Genomic DNA, 21,597 nt, shown 5'->3' with positions numbered 1-21,597 from the left:
TAACTTTTATTTAAAACGTAACTAGAAAATCATGCAGTTTAAACCAGTGTTTATTACTTAGTAGTAGAGACTCGTGCAGTATTAACTTATTAAAATTACAATATGAAGAAAATTTAAGTGATTGTTAAAAACTGCATTGTAGAGACTAGACTGATTGCATTGCAGGTGCAGTAATTTAATTGATAGAAATAATTAGTTAAAGCTACATAATGTACAAGTATGTCTCTGCATTTTGAATATACTTGAACATGATATTAGCAAGCTTAAGGACTTCAAAGTGCTTTAAAACAAGAAGTTCCTAGAAAGGCAAATGGAAGGTGAAAACATTTTGTCACGTACATGCACAGCAAGTACGAAGAAAAGCACATACACCTGTTTCAACACGTGAGACTAAACTTGTACAGTTCAAATCTCCCACTTTAATTGCATGATGGCTACATATTTGTATTATCTGTTGACATTTCAGAGTATCAGTTTCATTTCTTAGTGTGTTTTTTTTCTACCACCTTTAAGAAAAATAGAATTTAAGTATAACAAGGGACCTGCTAACATCGTGGAATTTTATTTTCAGTCAAATATATTAAGGATGTATGTGGATATATTTGTGTATTTTCACTAATAACCTATTGAAATTATAAACATTTCACAAATAGTTTTTCTAAATAAAGATACTGATTGTTTTGTTATTTGTAATGTAAACCTCTTTTTGGTTTTGAAAGCTACCTGGTTTTTCTGTTTTCATTACCATAAGAATAACCTGGGAGTTTAGAGTTTGTTTGTGGTGTGTCAGGTACAGTTTTATTGCTGATTTATGTAATCTGCCTGCAAACTAAATTATCATATTTATATTACTGTTGTCTTTTGTGTAATTCACAACTTGTTTGGTACAGTTGTCTTATTTGTATATTGTACGTTTTAATAAGATATTTAATTTTTAGCATAATAACATATATTTTTTTCTGACATATAAGGCTGCCCAGTTTTATTTTGTTTTTTTATATTAAACTAGCTCCACCTCTAGCTTCAGGAGGTGGAGGTTTTGTCTCAATAGCACTGACCTGGTTGCAATGTACATGTAGTACAGTACCTATGCCGTTTTTTCTATATTCTCAGTATACTGGTGTACTGTTTATTCCTCTTACGTGTGTGTGGTTGTTTATTATTGCATTGTCGTTAAATAATGCATTAATGTTTTACTGTAGCTTAAGTTCTTTATCTTACAAAACTTTAACTGAATGGGAACAATATTGTGGAATTAAATACAAACAGTAATATAATAAGTTTAATGTTTTTATAGATATAATTCAAAATATTTTTAGTGATCATTTTAAAAAAATTGTATTTAAAAATTAATTTGTAAGCTTGTTACAATACTTAAACAAAGAAAACACAAAAACAGGTCTTAGTGTTTTTGTTTGAAACTGTTTGTATGCACATATGTTCTATGGTCTCTTAGTCTATAAAAGTACACTGATTCATCCCATTTTAATATGACTTGTATCTTTTTATAGCTTCAAATCAGACATTGTTATTTCTAAACATTTTCTAAAGTGATTATTATATACAGTATTTTTCTTTTCTTTGATCAGTAGCTAAAAATCATGCACCTTTTAACTTTATCAGTTTTGCATTTTAAGTATAAAAAAAATACTTGTCTTATGGCTTTCATATTTCTCTTGAATAATCTATAGAACCTTCTAAAAGGATATCAAGGTTGTTTTTGTAAATGCCTGTTTTCATTTTCTGTACCATGTTACTAATTCAAGTTTATCATCAACATACAATGCAGTTAAATAATTAAAAATTATGAAATAGAAATGCAAATGTGTACCTTTCTTTAATTTGTTGTAGAATATCTAAAGATTTTGTTAAATTCATAATTTCAGGTCTTTTTTTCCTTTCCATAAAAAGCTGATTTTTTTTGACATTTTGTTTTCCTTTTTTGTCCTTTACCACCTGTTATTAATCTCAACACAAGTCCTCAGTGTCAATGAGGCATATTAGTTTCTTTGGGAGACGTATGCAAAATTTTCATTTAGTGCATAATACTGTAAGCCTTGAGAATGGAAGCAAAGTAAGATTATATATTAAAATAAAATTTTAGTTATGAAATTAAAACAGTTAGTATATAATTAACTAAAATACAATAGTAAGACCTAAATATAATTTAAACAGTACCTCTAACTATAACATATTAAGTAAAAACAACCAAGTGCTATAGTCATTCAAGCAACCAACAATATTAACATTCAGTTTCATGTAATTTGTAACAACAACTGTTCCAATTTAAAATAACTGGTATTATAGTGTACAGTAACTTCTTTCTGATAACTGTACATGTGTATGTGACATCTACGTGTATGCTATAAAGCTCAAAGAAATCCATTAAAAGTGAGCATGGAACATGTCATGGTTTGAAAACATTCATTACTTGTTTAAACTATATTCATATAGACAACCTTGAAATGGAGTTGAACGTTTGTGAACACTATTGTCCGGGCATACTTCTACTCACCTACCATTGTATTACTAAAGATAGAATTAAAATGGTTAATTTTCATAGCTTGTTTGTCATGTGACAATACATTTCAAGTTTTCAAATTGTATTTAAGGTTGTTTTTTTTAAAATAAAGGACTTTAAAACTTGTTTAAAATAAAACTTTGGATCAAACTTACATTACATGATTAATATTTACATACATGAATAGATATGAATAATTCCACTTGTGAGTCCTCAAAAACTAATTCTGTATGAAAAAGGTTTATGAATTATGTTTTCATGCTTGTTTTAGACTAGCCTAACCATAAGTGTAAGTTACTCTAAATGTGCAAGTTTATTGTATGTGTAATACTACAGTAGTGCTGTGTGTACTTCCAGTACAGACTACTTTTCATAATATTTGCTATACAAACTATGCTTGTTATTTTACAACAGATACCACTGTTTTGGAAATTAATGTATTGCAAACATTAAGTATTAACACATAATGATGCACTACTTAGTATGCATATAAACAAGTTAGTGACACATTAGAAGTAATGTTTGATGTATAACTTTTGTAGGTAATGTATTTGGAACATGCTCTAGAATGAACTAATAGTCAATATAAATATGTAAACATTTTGATCTTTTAGGTTAAAGCTTTATAAATTAAACTTTTAAATTATTAATGAAAGAGACAGTAGTTGAGGAAAATGGTAGATTCCAGTAATCTACTAGGGATTATAATGGCAAAAGAAGAGATTTAAAAAAACACACCAAATAACTGTGCAAGTTTGTTTATATTTGCAGTTTATTACTTTACCTTTTTATATTATTTTTCTTTCAGTACTGTTGAACAAAGTACAGTTGCAGGGCTTCTGTAATTAGTAAATCGTTGTATAGTACGTGACTATCTCCTAATCTATAATTTTGAAATTAGAGGTGTATTTTTATAAAACTGTGTATGTGCAAACACAACATTTAAGAAAAACCTTGTAATATATTTCATTCAGGATTAAAGCATCAAATGTATGATATATAAATTATAAGAAAAATGTTTTTAAGGCCATTGCAATTTATTTAAATTTAATGTTTTGTTGAAATACGAACTGATTAGGTAGTGTTGATTAAAGGTTTAACTGTAGTGACCTCTTATACATGTAGGGTCTGTTCACCTACATGAAAGTATGTGTGTAGACATGGCACAAGTGTATATTTTGCACCTTTCCAGGTGGTTAACTTGGAATGTTGCACTGTAACCAGATCAAGTTTTACCATTGAAGAACAAACTCTAAACTGTACAATTAAGTCATGAAGCAAGTTTTTATACACAACAAGTTTGAGATATTTTTATTCTCTGCTTCCGTTCTAGTTGTAGTTCTCTCATGAAACTAATTTTATGAAGTGATATGTAAGGTACTATAAATATGTAAAATGCTTAGTGAAAAACTAGCACCAACTTTTCCTAAAAAAGACTGTTAAAAATATACATAATGTACATACATTAAGTTTATGTAAAAATGTGATCATTGATTTATCCTGTATATGTTTACATTAATCACCATACTGGAAAGTGTAAGTAATAAAATAAACTTTACTTATTAATACCTGAAAATATACCATAACTGAGTAGATATCAAAAATAAAATGTTTAGTGTGTGTGTGTCTTCTAAACAGGAAGTAACAGTTAACAGTGTGAAGACAATATACTCGTGGTGTCTCTCATTCTCATTTTAGAACTGTTACTCTGATTAATGTGTCTTGTAAAAAAGATAGCGGCTAAACATCGCTTAACAGTCTGGTTTAAATTGCAAGTCAAGGAGGTATTTTGAGAACTTTTTATATCTTTGGCACTATTGTTGATCTCAAACAACATCCTTGTAGGTCAATGATTTAAGAAAGCTAATGTAAAAGTCTTAAATTGCATTTTTTTAAAGAAACTAATTAAACAGGGAATTAACTTATTGTATAATATTTATCTTGCTTTACAATTTTCTGTTTTGAAAAATCACTATATTAAAAGAAAAAATCAAGCATGTGCAAAAGCTGAAATGCTTTGTGGGAATAAGTTTAGAACTTAAGTTAGTTCCATCTATCTTCTACTGAGTCCTTGTTTATGGTATTTGGTGACACAGAATCTCCCCAGTTTCAGATCTGTAATAAGTTAATTATAGTACAGTATGGCTGGAAAATGCATATAATTGAAAAATAAGTTGACAAGATCCACTTAACTTCCTACTCTTCACATGAAGGGGCTTGTTAGAATCTCTTGCGTTGTAGTTATTTGTACATGTAGTATGTGTAGTAGTGCATGATGTGAAATTCTCTATTTACTTTCTGTTGAACCAGATAATAGAATGTTAAGGACCATCAAAAATGTAATATTCCTGTGTCGAAGACCAATCTTAATTTAAAGAAGCAAGAAAATAAATTTACTTTAAATTAAAGTAAATATTTGAATAATATAAAATGTTTTATATGGCATTAAGTAAGAAAATTATCTATATTTACATTGTTATTGTATATTTATGTACTACACATGTAACAGTAATAAGGCTTAAATATTTAAATAATCTAATGTGTGTGTGCATGGCACTGTGTAAATACAAATATAATAATAGTATGTAATATTAATCAAGCTTAAATATATTCTTTTGTTCCAACAGTTAAGAAAACAGTTACTAATATTAATATTTTTAGTCTTCAAGTTGACATAAGATAAATTTGCACATAAGTATTGTTACTAGACATACACTCATCCTTGACACGCTGATGTAAATGGAATTTGTTAAATATGTTGCATGTGAAGAATTCATGTTTTACTGACTTTTTTATGTAAAATAAAAAGAAATAAACAACAACATAAGAAAACTGGTAGTAGTAATTGTTTCCTAACAAATAAAAAAAAGGAATTACATTAAAAACTTTTATGGATAATGAAATGTACATTGCATTCATACAAGTTCGTAACTCGATGTGAAATATCAAACGCAAAAAAAGGAATTTCTTTTATCTTTGTAAAAACAAAACCATTCACTGTAAAAGGCATTTTTTATTCAGCTTGTTTCCCACATGCACAGCTGTGATGAATCAGTGTCTACAAGAAATATTTCATTATGTAATAAAACTTTGCAGTTGGCCAGTGAAATGAGACTTCAATCTGTGTGTGTATTTTTATAGCTAATGTATAGCAAGAATTAACCAATTTTGTTTATTCAGATAAATAATTTCATTTTGTGACTTGCCTGGCTGTTAATGTATGTCATCAGTTTAAATGAACAAAACAATTTAATTGATTTATTAGAACAACAGCATAGGCTACAATAATAGAGCATTTTTAAAGGAAAATACTTAAAATCCATGTGAATTTTTAGTTTAATTCTTGTAAAATCAAATCCAACTGTAGCAATGTGCTTTTTACAGGAAATTAAACTGTATGAACTGAAATATAGTTACTGGTACGTATACTGATGTAAAGTCCAATTTATGTTAGAAAATAAAACAAGCTCGGAACAACACAAAGTACTTAAAGATAACTTTTATTACTACTTTCTTTCAGTTATCTGCTTAATTGTGTCATGCATAAGTCACCCATGCTTTATACCAAGAACATGCTATTTGTGGGAACATTATTGAAGAAGATGATGGACATTGTGGTTCCATTACATCTAATCAATTCTTAAATAAGAAACCAGGATAATAAGTGAAAATTATCACTTGTTACACAATAAATTGGAAACATAAATACTATCAATATTTTAGTTAATTTTACTGAACTGTTCTGCATGTATTTTACATGGAAAATGAGTTTCATTTAATTTCTTTTGGTTGACTTTTAACACTTAAGTGCTATAGTGAACAAAAGTATCAAATTAATCTACTATGTATGAACACTGGTGAATAGTTTGTAAACAACTTGATAATTTGAGGGTTTATTAGTATGTGAATTTCATAGGCATAACTATTAAAGGATTCGGAGAACTTATTCTGAAAAAGTATCTAAAAGATTTGAGAATAATTGAGATATTGAAAGTTTGGTAAGAATTTTGGGCCATAGAAAGGAGAAAAGGGATATATAGTAACATGTAAATAATTGGATATTAGGCTTGGGCATCATTGACTGGCAACAGAGGGTGAGGTCAAAATCTAAGATTTATTTTCTTAAAGAATGTATACCCCTCACAAGTCTTTAATCTTTTATGCATACTGAAGTTTTCATTTATTTTGGTAACAATGCTTCATTTGGTTATGTACAAGACTAACATAGTTGATTTTTTAATACTTCTTACCTCTTAGCATTTGTTTTGATTTGTAAGTTATAACTGTTCCTAGCTGGATTATGATATTGCAAGTTAAAGATTACTTTTCATATTGTGAATGAATAAATATCAACTCTGTGGATCGTGGAAACTTCATTAAAATAATATGACAGTCAATTTGTTTGTAAAAGAGTAGGCCAATAGTTGGTGATAGTGATGAATAGTTGCCTTCCTTGTAGTCTTCCAGTGAAAATTAAGAACAGCTAGTGCAGATAACCCTAGTGTAGCTTTGCATGAATTTCAAAAAAAGACTTGAGATTTACAGCAATATCTCATATTGGCTATGTCATTGCTAAGTTTTTTCTATTTATCAACTTAACCACCCCCAGTCAATTCAGTTGATGTGCAGTGTTTTCAGGGTGGGCAAAGAACTAGGACATTTGACTAAACCTGAGCTGTGAGAGGACTAAACTTTCAGTTTTTCATTTATACTGACAGAATACTTGTCCTTTTTAAGTACTGAAAATGTATATTTTTTTATACTGTTATGTTACAATATTTAGGTGCTGGCTATAGTAACAGGTATTTAAGGTGTTCACTGGAACTCTAATGTCCACCTGTTTAAGAAAAGCAATAGTTGTAACTACTTTTATATAGGCCTTTAATTTCTACAGGAAAAATTGACAATGATTTGGATAGTCTTTTAGGGATATGGACAAAATCTCTCTTGACAATGTCTTGCCCAGATATTTTTTATAGTCAACCATTTTATTTTTATTTTTTCTATTACTTTTTTAAAGAAATTTTGAAAGTTTGTTTCAAAGTGAGAACCTAATTAGGTAAGTAATTTGGTAATTATATCTTGTCTAATTTCTAATCTTGCAAAAAAACATTATTACAAAACATTAGCATCTCACTAGAAAGAAATGGTTAAAACAGTTGTCACATTTTTCAGTTGAATGTGACCTAAAACTTTTCAAAACATAAAAAAAATGTACAAAAAAAGTTTTTAAGCACAAAACAAAGTATTCCATTTATGTAAAGAAAAACTTAGAAATTGCCCACAGTTGAAACATCATTCAAAATAAACTGTTTGAATATTTATGTAAAATTAGAAACATTTTGGCATTCAACTTCATTTGATTACTACATTCAAGTGTTGCAAAAATGTATTTATGAATATGAATGGACATCAGAAAGTTTATTTTTGGTCAATGAGACATCCATTGTCCCGAATCCTGTATTTTAATGAAGCTGAGTACATGTTTTCTTGAAAGGTGAAAAGTAAGTAAGGATTTATTAAAATGGAGAAAACACTATTAAACAGTGTTTTTTAAAGGACAAAAACTGTAGATATACTCACTGGATTGAAGGTGGGGGTCATAATGTTTCAGTCAATCGCACTGTTCGTTGGTAATAGGGTAGCCCAAGAGTTGGCGGTGGGTGGTGATGACTATCTCCCTTCTTTCTAGTCTTGCACTGCTAAACTAGAAACGGCTAACGCAGATAGCTTTCGCGTAGCTTTGCGCGAAATTCGAGAGACACCCGGGCACTCGTAGAAAAATGTAATTTGCAGTTGTAAATCTTAAGTATTTCAATACGAATGGCATAATATTGTACCTATTTTAAAACATTACTAAATTAAGGCGTATGTATAATAGCCACACGAAGTACACGCGTGAACATATTTTAAAACATTAAAGTAGGGCCTGTGTATTTAGCGAAATCAACTACGTGATATTTTCAAGGTATCTGAACAGTTAGTTATAATTCACAACTATTTTTCTGTCACAATAATTAACTTATTTTCATTAGCTTTGTAAGTTCGTGTGATCTTGGCAAAAGTTACAGCTGCATAACCTGTCTGTAAAACGCTTAAAGGTGACTTTAAATTATTTAAAATTCTATTTCATACACCATATTTTTCAGTTTACCTTACAGTAGTTACGGTCAGCGTTTTCAAGAGTAAACAACACTACTTGATTTTCCCTTTCTATGTGTATTTTATTCGTTTAATGTGATTGCTTACGTGTTTTGAGCCTGATTTTTAAAATTGCCAGACTCCACACACACACACACACACACACACACACACACACACACACACACGAAGTGTCCGAAAAGTTTAAAACCAAAGGTGATTTGAAACATTTTCATAATTTCAGAAACGTGTCAGATTATGGCGTTGTCAAAGCATAAAGGTCAAGTTAATCCTGTTATTAATCCAAACTTGTTTCGAATTGCAAGGACAGCACGTGGAACACATTCTGTAAAATTTTATTAAGTACATATGGTTCCAGACTTCTTGGCCACCATGTATATTGTTTACATTCAACAATGTTTTTCTTCTTGCAAACAGTATAATTCGCATTGCACATTACTTTCCGAAGAGACAACTTTATCACATCTTGTAATTCTTGGATTGATACTATCGGAAAAACGTTTTATTCTATTGAAGCTAGTTCAAACAGAACACCTAAAATCGAGTTTAGGTTGTGCTATTCCCAGCTTGCTAACTAATTATTATATAAAATAATGTCAGATAGTAATGCGAAATATTGTACTGAACTATTAACCAAATTAAAGCATGCATACATTAAAAAAAAAAACAAAAAAAAAACGCACACCTGAAACTTTAGAGGCATCTTATCAGAAGCCGTTGATGCCCACGTGATAACTTGGCCTTTTCCTTTTTTTTTTTTTCCCTCGTATTTTGTCTATTGATCAGCACACTAGGGAAACGTTTTGTTTAGTGTCATCAATAGAACTTTACGCCGTGACCAAGTGACGTAGTGGTTTGAGGACGGGTGAACAGGAGAGTGAATCGCATTCTTTTGCTTTGGCCTGCAGACATACTGATGTTCGTTACGAAAAGGTTAAAGTTAGTGACGGAGTATATACGTTTTGATTTGACAGTCAGCGCTTATTACGTGGAATAGGTAGTGTAGGGAATGATTCTGAGATCTTTTAGGGTACATTGATTTTTATATATGTGGGATCTAAAGCCTCTTTAGAAACAGTTTCATCTGATCACTTTGTAAATCCAGCCCAGGACGGTTGTACTGTACATTTATTTGTGTAAGTTGTTTGTAATTTGTTTTTGTGTGTTGTTTTAAACATATTACTTTTATAAGTGCTACGTATGAAGAGCTTTGACAAAATACTAGCTAATATATATATATATATATATATATATATAATTCAATCGTGCGTTAAGTGTATCAGTTTTAAGTCTTACGTAGGCATCTGTTATTAAGGGCACAAAATGCTGAGTTGTATCTTCTGTTTGTTGAATAATACAATTTCTAATTTACAATTCAGTTAAGTGATTTCTGAATTAAAAGATTGTTACAATCTACACAGTTTTGACATTGATTAGAAACTATTTTAAAACTAATAGTTACAATAACAGCTTTGAATATATTGATATCCAGGTTATAAAATGTAAAATTTTGTCCATGGACAATTCCGTTTTGCTTCTGATTTTCTTGTGTGTATTTATTCTTTAAGCATTTATTATTTATCTGTAACCAGTATCTGAAGTTTTAATTTTTCTTCAATTTATTTTTATTGTATCTAGCTAATAGATTAGTGTCTTATTCTGCTTTATATTTTATAGATGAAAATACAAAATATACAATAAAAAAAAAAATACATCTAGCTGCTGAGAATAATAAATTTGAAATCTATTTCATATTCTTATGAAAATTTTTAAGCTATTAAGATTTCTAGCAACTAGTATATTTTAGAGAAAACAAGCAAGAGAATAGTAAGTTATTAAAAGTATCAGTATATATATATATATATATATATATATATATATACACACACACACACACACACACACACACACACACACATTGTGTTTTGGTGTTTTTTGAAAAGGTTAAATGCATTATGGTTAGATGTGATTTATGCACAGTGGTCTTCAGTGAGGTGTTAGTATTTATTTTGGGAGCAGTTTAATCTCATGAAAGTAAGTTTTTTAATTAAATCAGAGCAATAATATAACTGTAAGACAAAATAAAATCTTGAAGTTCAGTTTAACTCATTTCAACTTTATTTAATTAAATATTTAGATAGGCCTGAGAGAATAATGCTTTTAATTTTTATTTTCTTTTGAATTTATATAGCACTTGCATAATAAAAATATAAAAGTTGTTACATAATTTCTGAGGAAAATAACTGTGTAGAAAATGTTAAGGTTTCATTGAGTTTCTTTGAAAATTGTTCAGATAATTTATACTTGCACAGAAATTTTTGAGACCTTGGAAATATGCCATATTTCTACTTGTCTTTGCTAAGAAGTTACATATATGAGCTATGTCCTATTTACTTACAAAAACTTGAGCAGGGAGGTAGCCTTCTGTCTCGTAATAATTTGGCAGACCAGCTGCTTGAAACAAAGTTCCCATAAAGTTTACAGATTTGGTGTTTAGATTAACATTTTCCAGTAACTTCTGTTCAACATAGATTTCAAATATGGAGGTTGAGTATTAAAATGAATGTTAGTCAGGTGACAGCCATAGCCACTTTATAATTGAGGTGGAATGGCATGAGTCATTAGGTACATTTTGTCATTGCTTTTCACCTTTTGAGTAGCATGATGCCACTGAAAAATAATTGCTTTTTAGGAAGTTTATGCAAGTAGTTTCTCAAGGAGATTCATTCACTTAAAGATTTACACTAACCAAGGATTTGGAAATTCCAAGATGGGAAATTTCCATTATATTTAGATAACTGGAGTACCCATACATTTGATAGATAATTACACCCAATGGGAGGGTGGGGGTGATTTTTGCAACAGCTTATGTGGACTGTTCAATTTGCAAATTAGTAATCTCTGATTATGTGAACCTGAAAGCTGTAAACATGCAGTCACAGAGTAATCTTGTTGCCACGATGCTTCAAGGTTTCCATGTAGGTTTGTATAAGTAAGGTGTTGTGAACAGTTTTCAAAATGTTAATAGAATAAAGACAAATGGGTCACAAATTAACTGCCACATGAATTTATTCATGCACACTGCACAGTATAAAAGATGGCCATTATACTTGACAAGGTTACTAATAACTTTCATTGCATGAATTACATTTCCAAATATTAATAAAATTAGTAATTACCCTTGATAAGTTTATATCTACTGAAAAACTGTACATGTTGTTTGATAAAAAAAAAAAATAATAATAATAATAATTAAAATGTCTTTGTGAACTCTTGAAAATTACACATCAATACAATGTAGCACATAATTATTCATACTTTTCGTTGAAGTAAGATTCATTTAATCCTCTAGTTTACATGTTTCCAAACGTAGGCCTCCTTTGTGAGGATCTGTTTATGAATTCTTTCATAAGCTCTTCTATATTTATTTTGTCGACCTCATCTTTGTGAGTGTGACAAACTGCCACATGGTTGAGGCTGCACTGAGACATAGTTGACCTTAACCACGTCTTCAACCGTCTTAATGCAGAAAAGCTGCGTTCACATTTTCAGCTGGATACTGGACATACAAGCAAAATTTTCATGAGAAGAAACACTTCACTAAACCTCTGCTGGCTTGTTTCATGCATTTTACAGTAAGTATCATTTGCACCTTTCAGAGATACTGCTTTTGTGCTTTTGTTGTTCCTTTGAACATTGGCAACTGAAACTCGAGCCATTGTGCAGAGATTTCTGGATAGTTGTTTATAACCGAGTTGTCAATCTTGCCAGATGTGATCATGTTCTCAAGTGCTAGATATTGCCTCAAGCCATTGTCGTCTGCATTGAATCTAGTGGTCAGATGTTCTATGACTGTGTCCACAAATTCAAAATATTGGCTTCTGTAGCAATCTCTAGCTTTAGCAGAATGGTGTGCTGAGCCATCACCTGTGATCTTTCTGGGGGGGTCTACAAATGCGTGGTAATTCAATAGGCACCAGATCTAGGGAAGTTACCTTTTTCTCAGTTTCATCAAATATCTTGTTGTAATTTTCCTCTGTTTGCAATACCCTCAATTGCTCAACTGTCATTGCAAATGCTTCAATCATGCCAGATACTGTTGCTGATTTTGCTTGGAATGCATGGTTTAGTTCCTCTAATGCATCTAATGGATGCTGAGCCATCAACAATCCTAAAACTGTCTTTCCTTTGTCAAATCTGTCTAGCAGACCTCGTGCTTTCACTGCTACATCTAATTTTTCATTTGCTAATTCAGACAAAGAATCAACAATATCACTGTAGTGATCATTAGCACATGTAATTGCAGATAGGTGGCACAACCAGCTTGTTGGACATAGTGGGCAGATGTATTTAACTGGACCATTGTGGCTGTTTGACAATACAATATTTTCAAAGATTGTCTTGCATTTGCCTGATTTCTGAAGCAAGACACCAAGATCCCACTGGATAGAATCTCGGACACATTCACAAGCTTCAACTGCATGTTGCATTATTAAATTAGCCTTGTGTGTTCTGCAGTGAAAAAACAAAGCTGGTGGTTGCTTTTCTTTTATTTTTGCCTGGCATCCACTGTATGCACAACTCATGTTAGCGGCTCCATCATAAGTTTGTGCTCTTAATCCTGACAGTGGTAAATTGAGTCTAGTTGGTACACCAAGTATAGTCGAGAATATTGTTTCACTAGTTGTATTGGAAACACTGTACAAACCAAGAAATATCTCATGGATGTCAAGGTTCTCATCTATGTATAGTATACATATTGCTTCCTGTTCGGCACCTGTAACATTTTGAGTGCCATTAACCATTAATGCAAAGATTTTACTTTGCTGCACTTTGTGTGCTATGTTCCTCAGTATTTGATGGCTGAACATCTCCATTATTTCATTCTGACCCTGGGATGATGTGAATGTGGTTTTCTTTGACAAATAGTCCATCAACTCAGGATCATCCTCTTCCAGGAGCTTCATTAACTGCAGGAAGTTCCCCTCCGTATCAGTATGTCCACGTAATTCTAAACCTTGACACAGTAAGAAACGTAAACTTCTGAATATTTTGGCTAGACTTCTTTTGCATTCTTCCTGCTGCTTCTTTTTTCCATCATGTAGCTGGACAGTCACTGGAGTTACATCAAGTGAACCTTCTGGAGATATAGCGAATTTGTGCTGAGAGGAGGATTGGTGTTTATTGAATTTCTGTTTTGCCTTTTTTTCCAGTTGCAAAAACCAGTGGATATGAAGGTATACTCCATTGGCCTCTCCAATTTCCCTGTAAAAAGGCCTCTATTTTCTGCCTTGGCACAATGAAAGCATATGACTTTTTGAGTCTGATTGTCGAAGTGCAGCCATGGGAACTCATCAAACCACTTGCCCTGGAAGTTGATATTTTGAGATTTTGCTTTCTGTCGTGGTATTAGTTGTGCATTTGGATGATATGGCTTTTCATACTCTCTGTGGAGTGTCAGATTTTTCATTACTGCACAAATTTGTTTCACAACTATCTGGTGGTTCATTATGTGCAATAGTTGCACAAGCATTTTCAGACTCGTCCTCTGATGAATATGGTATTTTCCTTGTATGGCAAGTTTCTATTCCTTTGCTTGAGGTTGTTGGATTATCTGCATTGTTGCTTGTAGTACTAGTAACTGGCTTGCAGAACTGTCAAATATCAGAAAGTTTCAGACGCTTGCTTGTCATAATTGGAATCTGTTTTCCAGATGACTCAACAGGCTAAAATTCAGTCTTTATTGAAAAACTCTAACCTACAATGAACGAAGATAGAACAGAATGGAAGTAGGACTGAACTGTACAATATATTTTAGTCGAACGTGCGAACCTCACAGTGACTACCGAGCTGACTGACCGACTGGGCATTGTTGGGACAATATGTGGTAGTTACAACACAAGTAATTGCATGTTTCTCAAATTGTTAAACAATCACAAATATATTATATTCCTGTTACAGCTCATCAAAAGGCAAACACGTTGTGATATAATGTCTATAAGCACGTCTATTAAATAAAAACACCTAAACAAAAACTAGCAATATAATTCAAGTAGACGCTTCAGGCCGTTGAAATTGCTCCTTTTGTGTTCTAATTATACAAGAAAATGCAATATTTGTACTATTTATGATAAGAGATTATATTATTTTTGTACCATAAAGCATCAGCACTTTATTAGAGGGTGGAGATAATCTGAAATTTCATGGATTAATGAGGACCACAAACACGGGTCTAATGAGCCCTGTTGTAAAATCGAGGGGGTGATATAGGATGCATCTGGATCCGAGCGACCTGAACCTGTCGTTAACTGTACACTAAACATACACTATGGTCAGTGGCTTTGGCAGCTTAGGAGAGTAAGGCTTTCGAAAATAAAACTGGCTAAACATGCATAACAACAAATGGCATAGGAAAACTGCACAATATACACATAAGATTGATGAAGCTACAAATGGCCTGCCAGATCTAGATCACAGGAATTTACGCTTGGGAGTAATATTTTCGAATTTCATGCTCTATTCAATCTGTTGTGATGAAAATTTTACTTAATCTTGCACTACGTACAAGACGTAGGTAGATTCTGTGATAGTGCTTGCAAGCCTTGTATGTATACTTTGGCCTACTGACTGATACTTATGAACTATCGCTTAGATCGAAAAGGTTAGAAGCACGCCTATATTAAAAATGTCTATTTCGGCTACTGAAAAAGCTGACATCTAGGACTAATTATCTTATTTGATTTGTAAGAACATGAGAATCACAAGAACAAACACACAATTTGTAGGCCTGTGATGCAATAAAACAATTCAACAGACCAAACTGTAGGGGGGGATGATTATATGCACCATACCCCCCACCTAAAATGTATCCCACCCATCAACACCAGGATCTATGCTCCTGAACATTACAATAAAATACATTAATGGACCAATAATGAAAAAAAAACACATTGTTTTGAAGTTCTTTACTCTTCTATTGATGTGAAATTAGACAGGTAGGTCCACCCCACAACCCTCCTTGTGCCATTTTGTATTGCTGTCAGGTTGTGCTGATTTGGTAGTTTTTCCCAAAATTGATATGAAATCAGGTGAGAGGGGGGATTAACCCCATCTGCCTGACCTTCCTCATGTCATCTTGTATTGCTGTGGCTAGTGTGGTGTTGATTCATCAAGAAATGTGGAAACATGTAAGGAACAAACACACATACTGTCATTATATTTATATATAAGATGAGGGGGTCCAATTTGTTCATGACCTTTCTCGTGTCATCCTATATCACTTATGTCTGCTGAGTGATCAGGAAATGTAGAAGGAACTGATTATGAAATGGCATACAACTGTATATTTTTTTTGTTCCCCTAGATGCACAATGTGCTATATGTAGTGGGTGGCACTGTGCAAAAAGGAATAAGAATAACTTTGGGGTACCATAACCATTCAGAAAGAAACCTGTAACGAATTGTGCCAAAGCCATGGTTAACAAAATGGGAAAACTCTGGCAAAAGCCATCCATGTGCAACAGTACACAACATATTTACTTAAAATCTTTGTCTAGAAATGAGACCAACAGTGTAAGGATTCATCATGACAATGTTACCTCTTGTACTTCCCATCCAACTGTTGCATATCTTAAACTGTAGAATGAAGTAGGTATTCATATTATTCTGAAGGAAAATGCATTAGTGAAGCCACTCCACACAATGCCTAGGGAATTGTGTAGTCAGACTGTTAAAGTGGACTGATAAATCATCATCTTTGTACAAGGGTATATCATTGAAAGCATGCAGGTAGGATAGGTGTGCTTTATATTTGACAGCCTTATAATATAGCCTTTTGCAGTGGAAACTACACTACAGGGCTGTTGTCATGATGTATGGTTTTCTACTAGAGTATTGCCAAATGTTGTAACATAAACTGTAATAACATACCTGACCCTTTGTTGTTCAGATGACATGGTTTAACATTTTTATAAATCTTTCTGAATAAATTTATGATACAATTTTTCCCTGATTATCATGTAAAGATACAATAGAATTGTTTAATGAGTTTGTGTATTGTGTGACTATCAGTTTAGGCATTCATATTAGGAAATGTTACAAGCATATATTTTACAGATTCATGTTGTGTACATAGTTTTGTTGCTTTCTTTAGACAAGGTAATATTTTTCTAAGTTTTTTTTTAAAGTTAGAATTGTTAATGCAGTGTTCCTGGAACATGTATTTTCTTAAAGAAATTTAAAAAAGTTTAGAAACAAGTGTTACATGTGTATCTTTAGAGAAAAAATGGTTTACAAAGAGTATTCAGGAAGATTGCACACTTTTTGTAATCAAGTTGTGAGAATTGTTTGTTTTAGAATATATGGTATGATAATGTCAGAAAAATGCATCGCTTCAAAAAGTCTTCATACAAAATGAAAAACCTATAATCCGAGTGCTTTTGAATGGTTCACCTTTCATGTGTACTCAGGCTATAGGGCTTTTATCATTTAGCATGATAATATTAATTTAAGCTAGTTTCAAAAGATAAAAATAAAAGTGGGTACATGTGGAGTGAGTTGGGTGATGTAATGTTTTTATCCAACATGTAAATATTGGTGATTTTTTATGCAATATAATTTTATGGTTGGAATGTTTTAACTAACGATAAAATAAACCTTCAGGTTAGCTGTTAATTGTAATAAGCTTGTACTGCTTCAGGGCTAACAGTTTTATTGTAATTTGAACTTTATAGCATTTATCTCTATTAGCATGTATTTATTTAAATTTCATTAATCATTCTATAGTTTAATAACAGATTAATTTCACTGTGAAAGGTGTGAATGAAACAGCTTGCTTAAGTCATTGCTAAGATTTCAAACTTAAATGTAATTGTTTTTAAGTTATAAAAATATGGTTGAGGTTCATATAAAGGAAGTGAGGATAGGGGAGGAAAACTTTTTTAATAAAAAGCAAAAAAATTGTGAATCTCAAACATTGTTAACATTTGGAATTCTTTAAGGCTCCCTAAAATATTGCTGGTGAAGTTGGCATTTAACAAAAGTCTTATTCAATCATTATGATTATTTTTGCAAAAGTGTAAGCTAGTATAAAGCTTAAGGTATTTTATTTCACTCAAATGTTGTAGAATTGCTGGCATAGTCATAATGCCATAGTATAATTCATTGTTCAGTAGTGTCTAATTATTAAACTGTGATGTTTCAGAGTACTATTCATCCATTATGATTGTGATATTACCACTTGTATGCATCTAACCAGTTTTCTGAGCACAATTATTAAAATAGTAGTAAAAACAAAACAGCTAAATTGTTTAAAAACCTTAAAAAAAATCGTTTTATTGATATTAACATCAGTAAATGTTCTAACCATGTTCTTTTCTAAATTTTCAAACTGTACTATTGATTTGATATTGGGATATCTTCACATTTTGAATTATAATTAGTACAAGTCTACAGTGATGAGTATAAATGAGGAAACTAAACAAATTATGAACAATGATTTTTTGTCTTTATTTTCATAGATTACAAGATTTGAAACTAAAAATTTTATTTTACTATTCAAACTATAGATGAAGTAAGTTTTTTTTAGTTTCTTTATTGTATTAAATAAACATGATAAACTAAGAGGTATAAATGTAATTAAAGGATTAAGTATACTTCAAGCTGCTATCATGTTTTACTCATCTGTCTTTGTATGCTATCCATTCTGATAACTATTCACTGTAGTGAATAATATCTCGCTACACTGACTGCTGTCTGTCTATCTTTATGCTGTGTGTATTTTACACTAGCAATGACTATATCAGAATGCCTGTCTGATAAACATACACCCAACCTTGCTTCCTTTAGTTTTTACCCAGATTGGAATATGTTCTGTATTGTGTACATGTAATGTTTACATTAAGACTTTTGGAACACTTATTCGGATTGATACATTTAGTTAATGTTAGTTTTTTAGAACAAATGGATGTTATATCATTAAACTTTGTGATTTTGGAAGTTGTTTAATATATTTATTAAATGAGAAAGTAAACACGTGTGCAGTGTGTATGTGAATATACAAGCATACAGGTAGACTTCTCAGTAAATATTCCAAATTTAACATACCTCCTATGTGCCACATCAACTTTGTCTAGTAACATAAAGTTATGAAATACTTATTGTAATGTCAGCAAGAATTAATAACCGTTTAACATACTCTTCATTTGGGATACATTGTTTTGCAGAGGAGAAATAAATACAAACTTCAGGCTGTCAGACAATACACTTTGATGTAACAAAAAAAACCTTGCTGAACTTCCCAGGGCATTTTTTACTTTTCTTAGAAATGTATATTATTAGATGCATGTATGTGAAAGATGTCATACGTGAGCTAGATGATACAAGTAAGTCTAGTGTAAAAGTACTAAGGTATGTGTATGAGGTGCTTGTGGCAAGATAGTACCAGGGATATAGATATTCTATTAGAATTTTTTTATGACCTACTTTGGATTTTCTGCAAGTGATGACAGTGATTTTAAATTTTCATGCTATATGTTGTAAGTTTTTATAAGAAAGAATATTTAATCTTTCACCACAATTCTATTTTTGAATTTACGTATTTGAATAATATACAATATTTTCACTCATTTTAATGTGCAGGGCTTATAGTGCATAGATTTTGCAATTTTATAATATAAGCATTTTTATTATAGCTTCTGTATTTTTCCATAACTTCTTGTATTGTGTATTTAAGCCTAGGTTGTTTTTTGACCTTTTGAAATTTATAGTGCATTTATATTGTAGAAAATGTTTTTGTTTTTTTCTCGGATGTAGGAAACTAATGAAACGATGTCCCACCACAGTGATGATGGTGTGTTGATTGTCTCTAGTGATAGTTTTTGGGAACCAGGAAATTATAAGAGAACAACCAAAAGGATAGAGGATGGATTCAGGCTCAGTAATGAACTAATTCAACTTATTCAGGAGAGAAGTGAAATAGAAAAGAGTTATGGAAAGAGTATCAGAGCTTGGGCAAAAAAATGGAATGATATTATAGAAAAAGGTTTGTAATTTTGGCAATGTAAGAAAAGTATTAAAGTAAATACTTATGTTAAATTTCCTTTTAATTTATATGTAAAAAAAAAAAATGGCTGGTATGAGTAGAGAAAGCACTATGTAGAAGAGTGAACAACGTTTGGACCTTCGGTCATCATCAGGTTCACAAAGAAAAAGAGGTAGTTGACCGATAGCTGACCACATGTTTGAAGGCAGTTGTGTAATTGAGTGTAGGAATGTAGAGGACTTGCTTAGATGTTGGGTTATATTTATTAATATAGGTATAAAGGTGTTCCTTTGTATTGGCTTATTTTGCGCTTGAATTGTTGTATAAGTAAGGCTTCTTTAATTTTGAATTTATTTAAATTTTAAAGAATTTTTTTTATGTTCATCTTCTTTGTCTATACAGCTGGATAACTGAATGCCTTTTATTTTCATGATGCAGAAGTTTATTATGAATAATTTTTGATCAAACAATAGTACATACACATAGATCAGAACTGAAAAATAACCTTGTTAGTATAGCTTGGAATATGTTGTGATAAAACTTTTGATTGGAGTGCATTGATTAGGTAGGCCTGCAAATTTTGTTGTGGTTTTAATAATGAATTTTCTAACTTAGTTATGCATGTTTTGAGAATAATGCCATTCATCTCTCATTTTATTTCTCTTTACATCAAATTAATCACAAATATAACAGTATGTGTTTGTCATTTACACAACCTCTTATTGCCATAGTGACAAATAAATAATATTGAAAAGAAAGTGTCAACGTACATGCATGAACAAATACTTTCCAGAAATGATGCATCTTGTGGCTTGTTAACCATTTATATACTATGGGTGTGTTTCATGTGGGTTCTAGAGTGATTGACAAGACTTGTCACGATTGGTCTAGGAAAATCTGTAGCCAGCGGTTATCAATGTTAAGTGTAACAAATTATGACTGGATTTCAGTGAAAATAATTCACTTGTGTGAAAGTATTTTTTTCTTTCAGTCTTTGATAGGGAAAAATGGATAGCATTTTTGGATTCATCATACAGGTATTGTAGAACATGTAAAAATTTCAAACCAATAAAATTGTTGCAGACCTGTGTTATTAGTTGCATCAGTGAAAGTCTTCTGAATGTTATGGTTACATAATGAGAAATGTATAATAATTAAAGGTAATAAGAGAGAGAGGGAGAATTCGACTGTAATAGTATTGCTTATATTTCTTCCTGTGTATAAGAAGCTATATGAAATTAAGAACCTGAAGGTCATTGTTATAGAAAATATTTTGATAAATGCAAAGTTGCATTGTAGAAAGCTATAAATTTCTAATTCTATCTGTTATGGGTGTTAAAAAGGTCCAGAATATGGAACTACAGAAGCAGCTTGGAAGGGTGTGCTGGTAGAAGCAGACAGACGTTGTGAAATGCACATAAGAGTGAAAGATAAACTCCAGAATGAAGTTATTCAGCAGATCAAACAGTGGCAAAAGGACAATTTTCACAAGTCTATGATGCAGTTGAAGGAGAAAAAAGAAATGGATGATGCATTTAAAAAGGTAAGAAATACAGTATACATGCACTAAAAGAAAATCAACTTATGTTTGTATCATTTTTAGAGATGTAATTTTACATTTTTCAAGGATCCATGTTTTAAGGTAATGAGTGACTTCATTTTTAACAAGTCATAAATATAAAGGTTATTGAAATAGCAAAGCACACCAATTTAGTATAATGTAATTATACTATATGGATTTTTGCTTTCTTGTTTTTTTTTTTTAATGTTTATTGTCAAGCATTTTCTAATATCTTTCTTTTTATTACAATTTACAGATTTTACAGTAAATAAGATTAGTTTTTAGAACTGATACAAAATTTAAATCACTGGT

General features: G+C 31.2%; 1 protein-coding gene across 6 annotated transcripts in view; it reads left to right on the top strand.

Annotated features, from left to right (window-relative positions):
- LOC143247403 (protein kinase C and casein kinase substrate in neurons protein 1-like) overlaps positions 1-21,597 on the top strand; it is a 77,885-nt gene that overhangs the window by 15,352 nt on the left and 40,936 nt on the right. For 4 of the 6 annotated variants that reach the window (XM_076495440.1, XM_076495437.1, XM_076495436.1 and 1 more), the window contains 2 exons: positions 19,496-19,724; positions 21,068-21,267. In XM_076495440.1, the coding sequence (XP_076351555.1) occupies positions 19,511-19,724; positions 21,068-21,267 (414 nt within the window). In that variant the 5' untranslated portion in view covers positions 19,496-19,510. Of the gene's footprint in view, positions 1-9,429; positions 9,820-19,495; positions 19,725-21,067; positions 21,268-21,597 lie in introns of those variants that run through there. The other 2 variants (XM_076495441.1, XM_076495438.1) reach the window with 1 other exon arrangement.

This window comes from Tachypleus tridentatus, chromosome 3 (genome assembly GCF_004210375.1).
Source record: "Tachypleus tridentatus isolate NWPU-2018 chromosome 3, ASM421037v1, whole genome shotgun sequence".
NCBI lineage: Eukaryota > Metazoa > Arthropoda > Merostomata > Xiphosura > Limulidae > Tachypleus > Tachypleus tridentatus.
The sequence above is the reverse complement of the archived record's forward strand: the minus strand, read 5'-3'. Positions and strand labels throughout refer to the sequence as shown.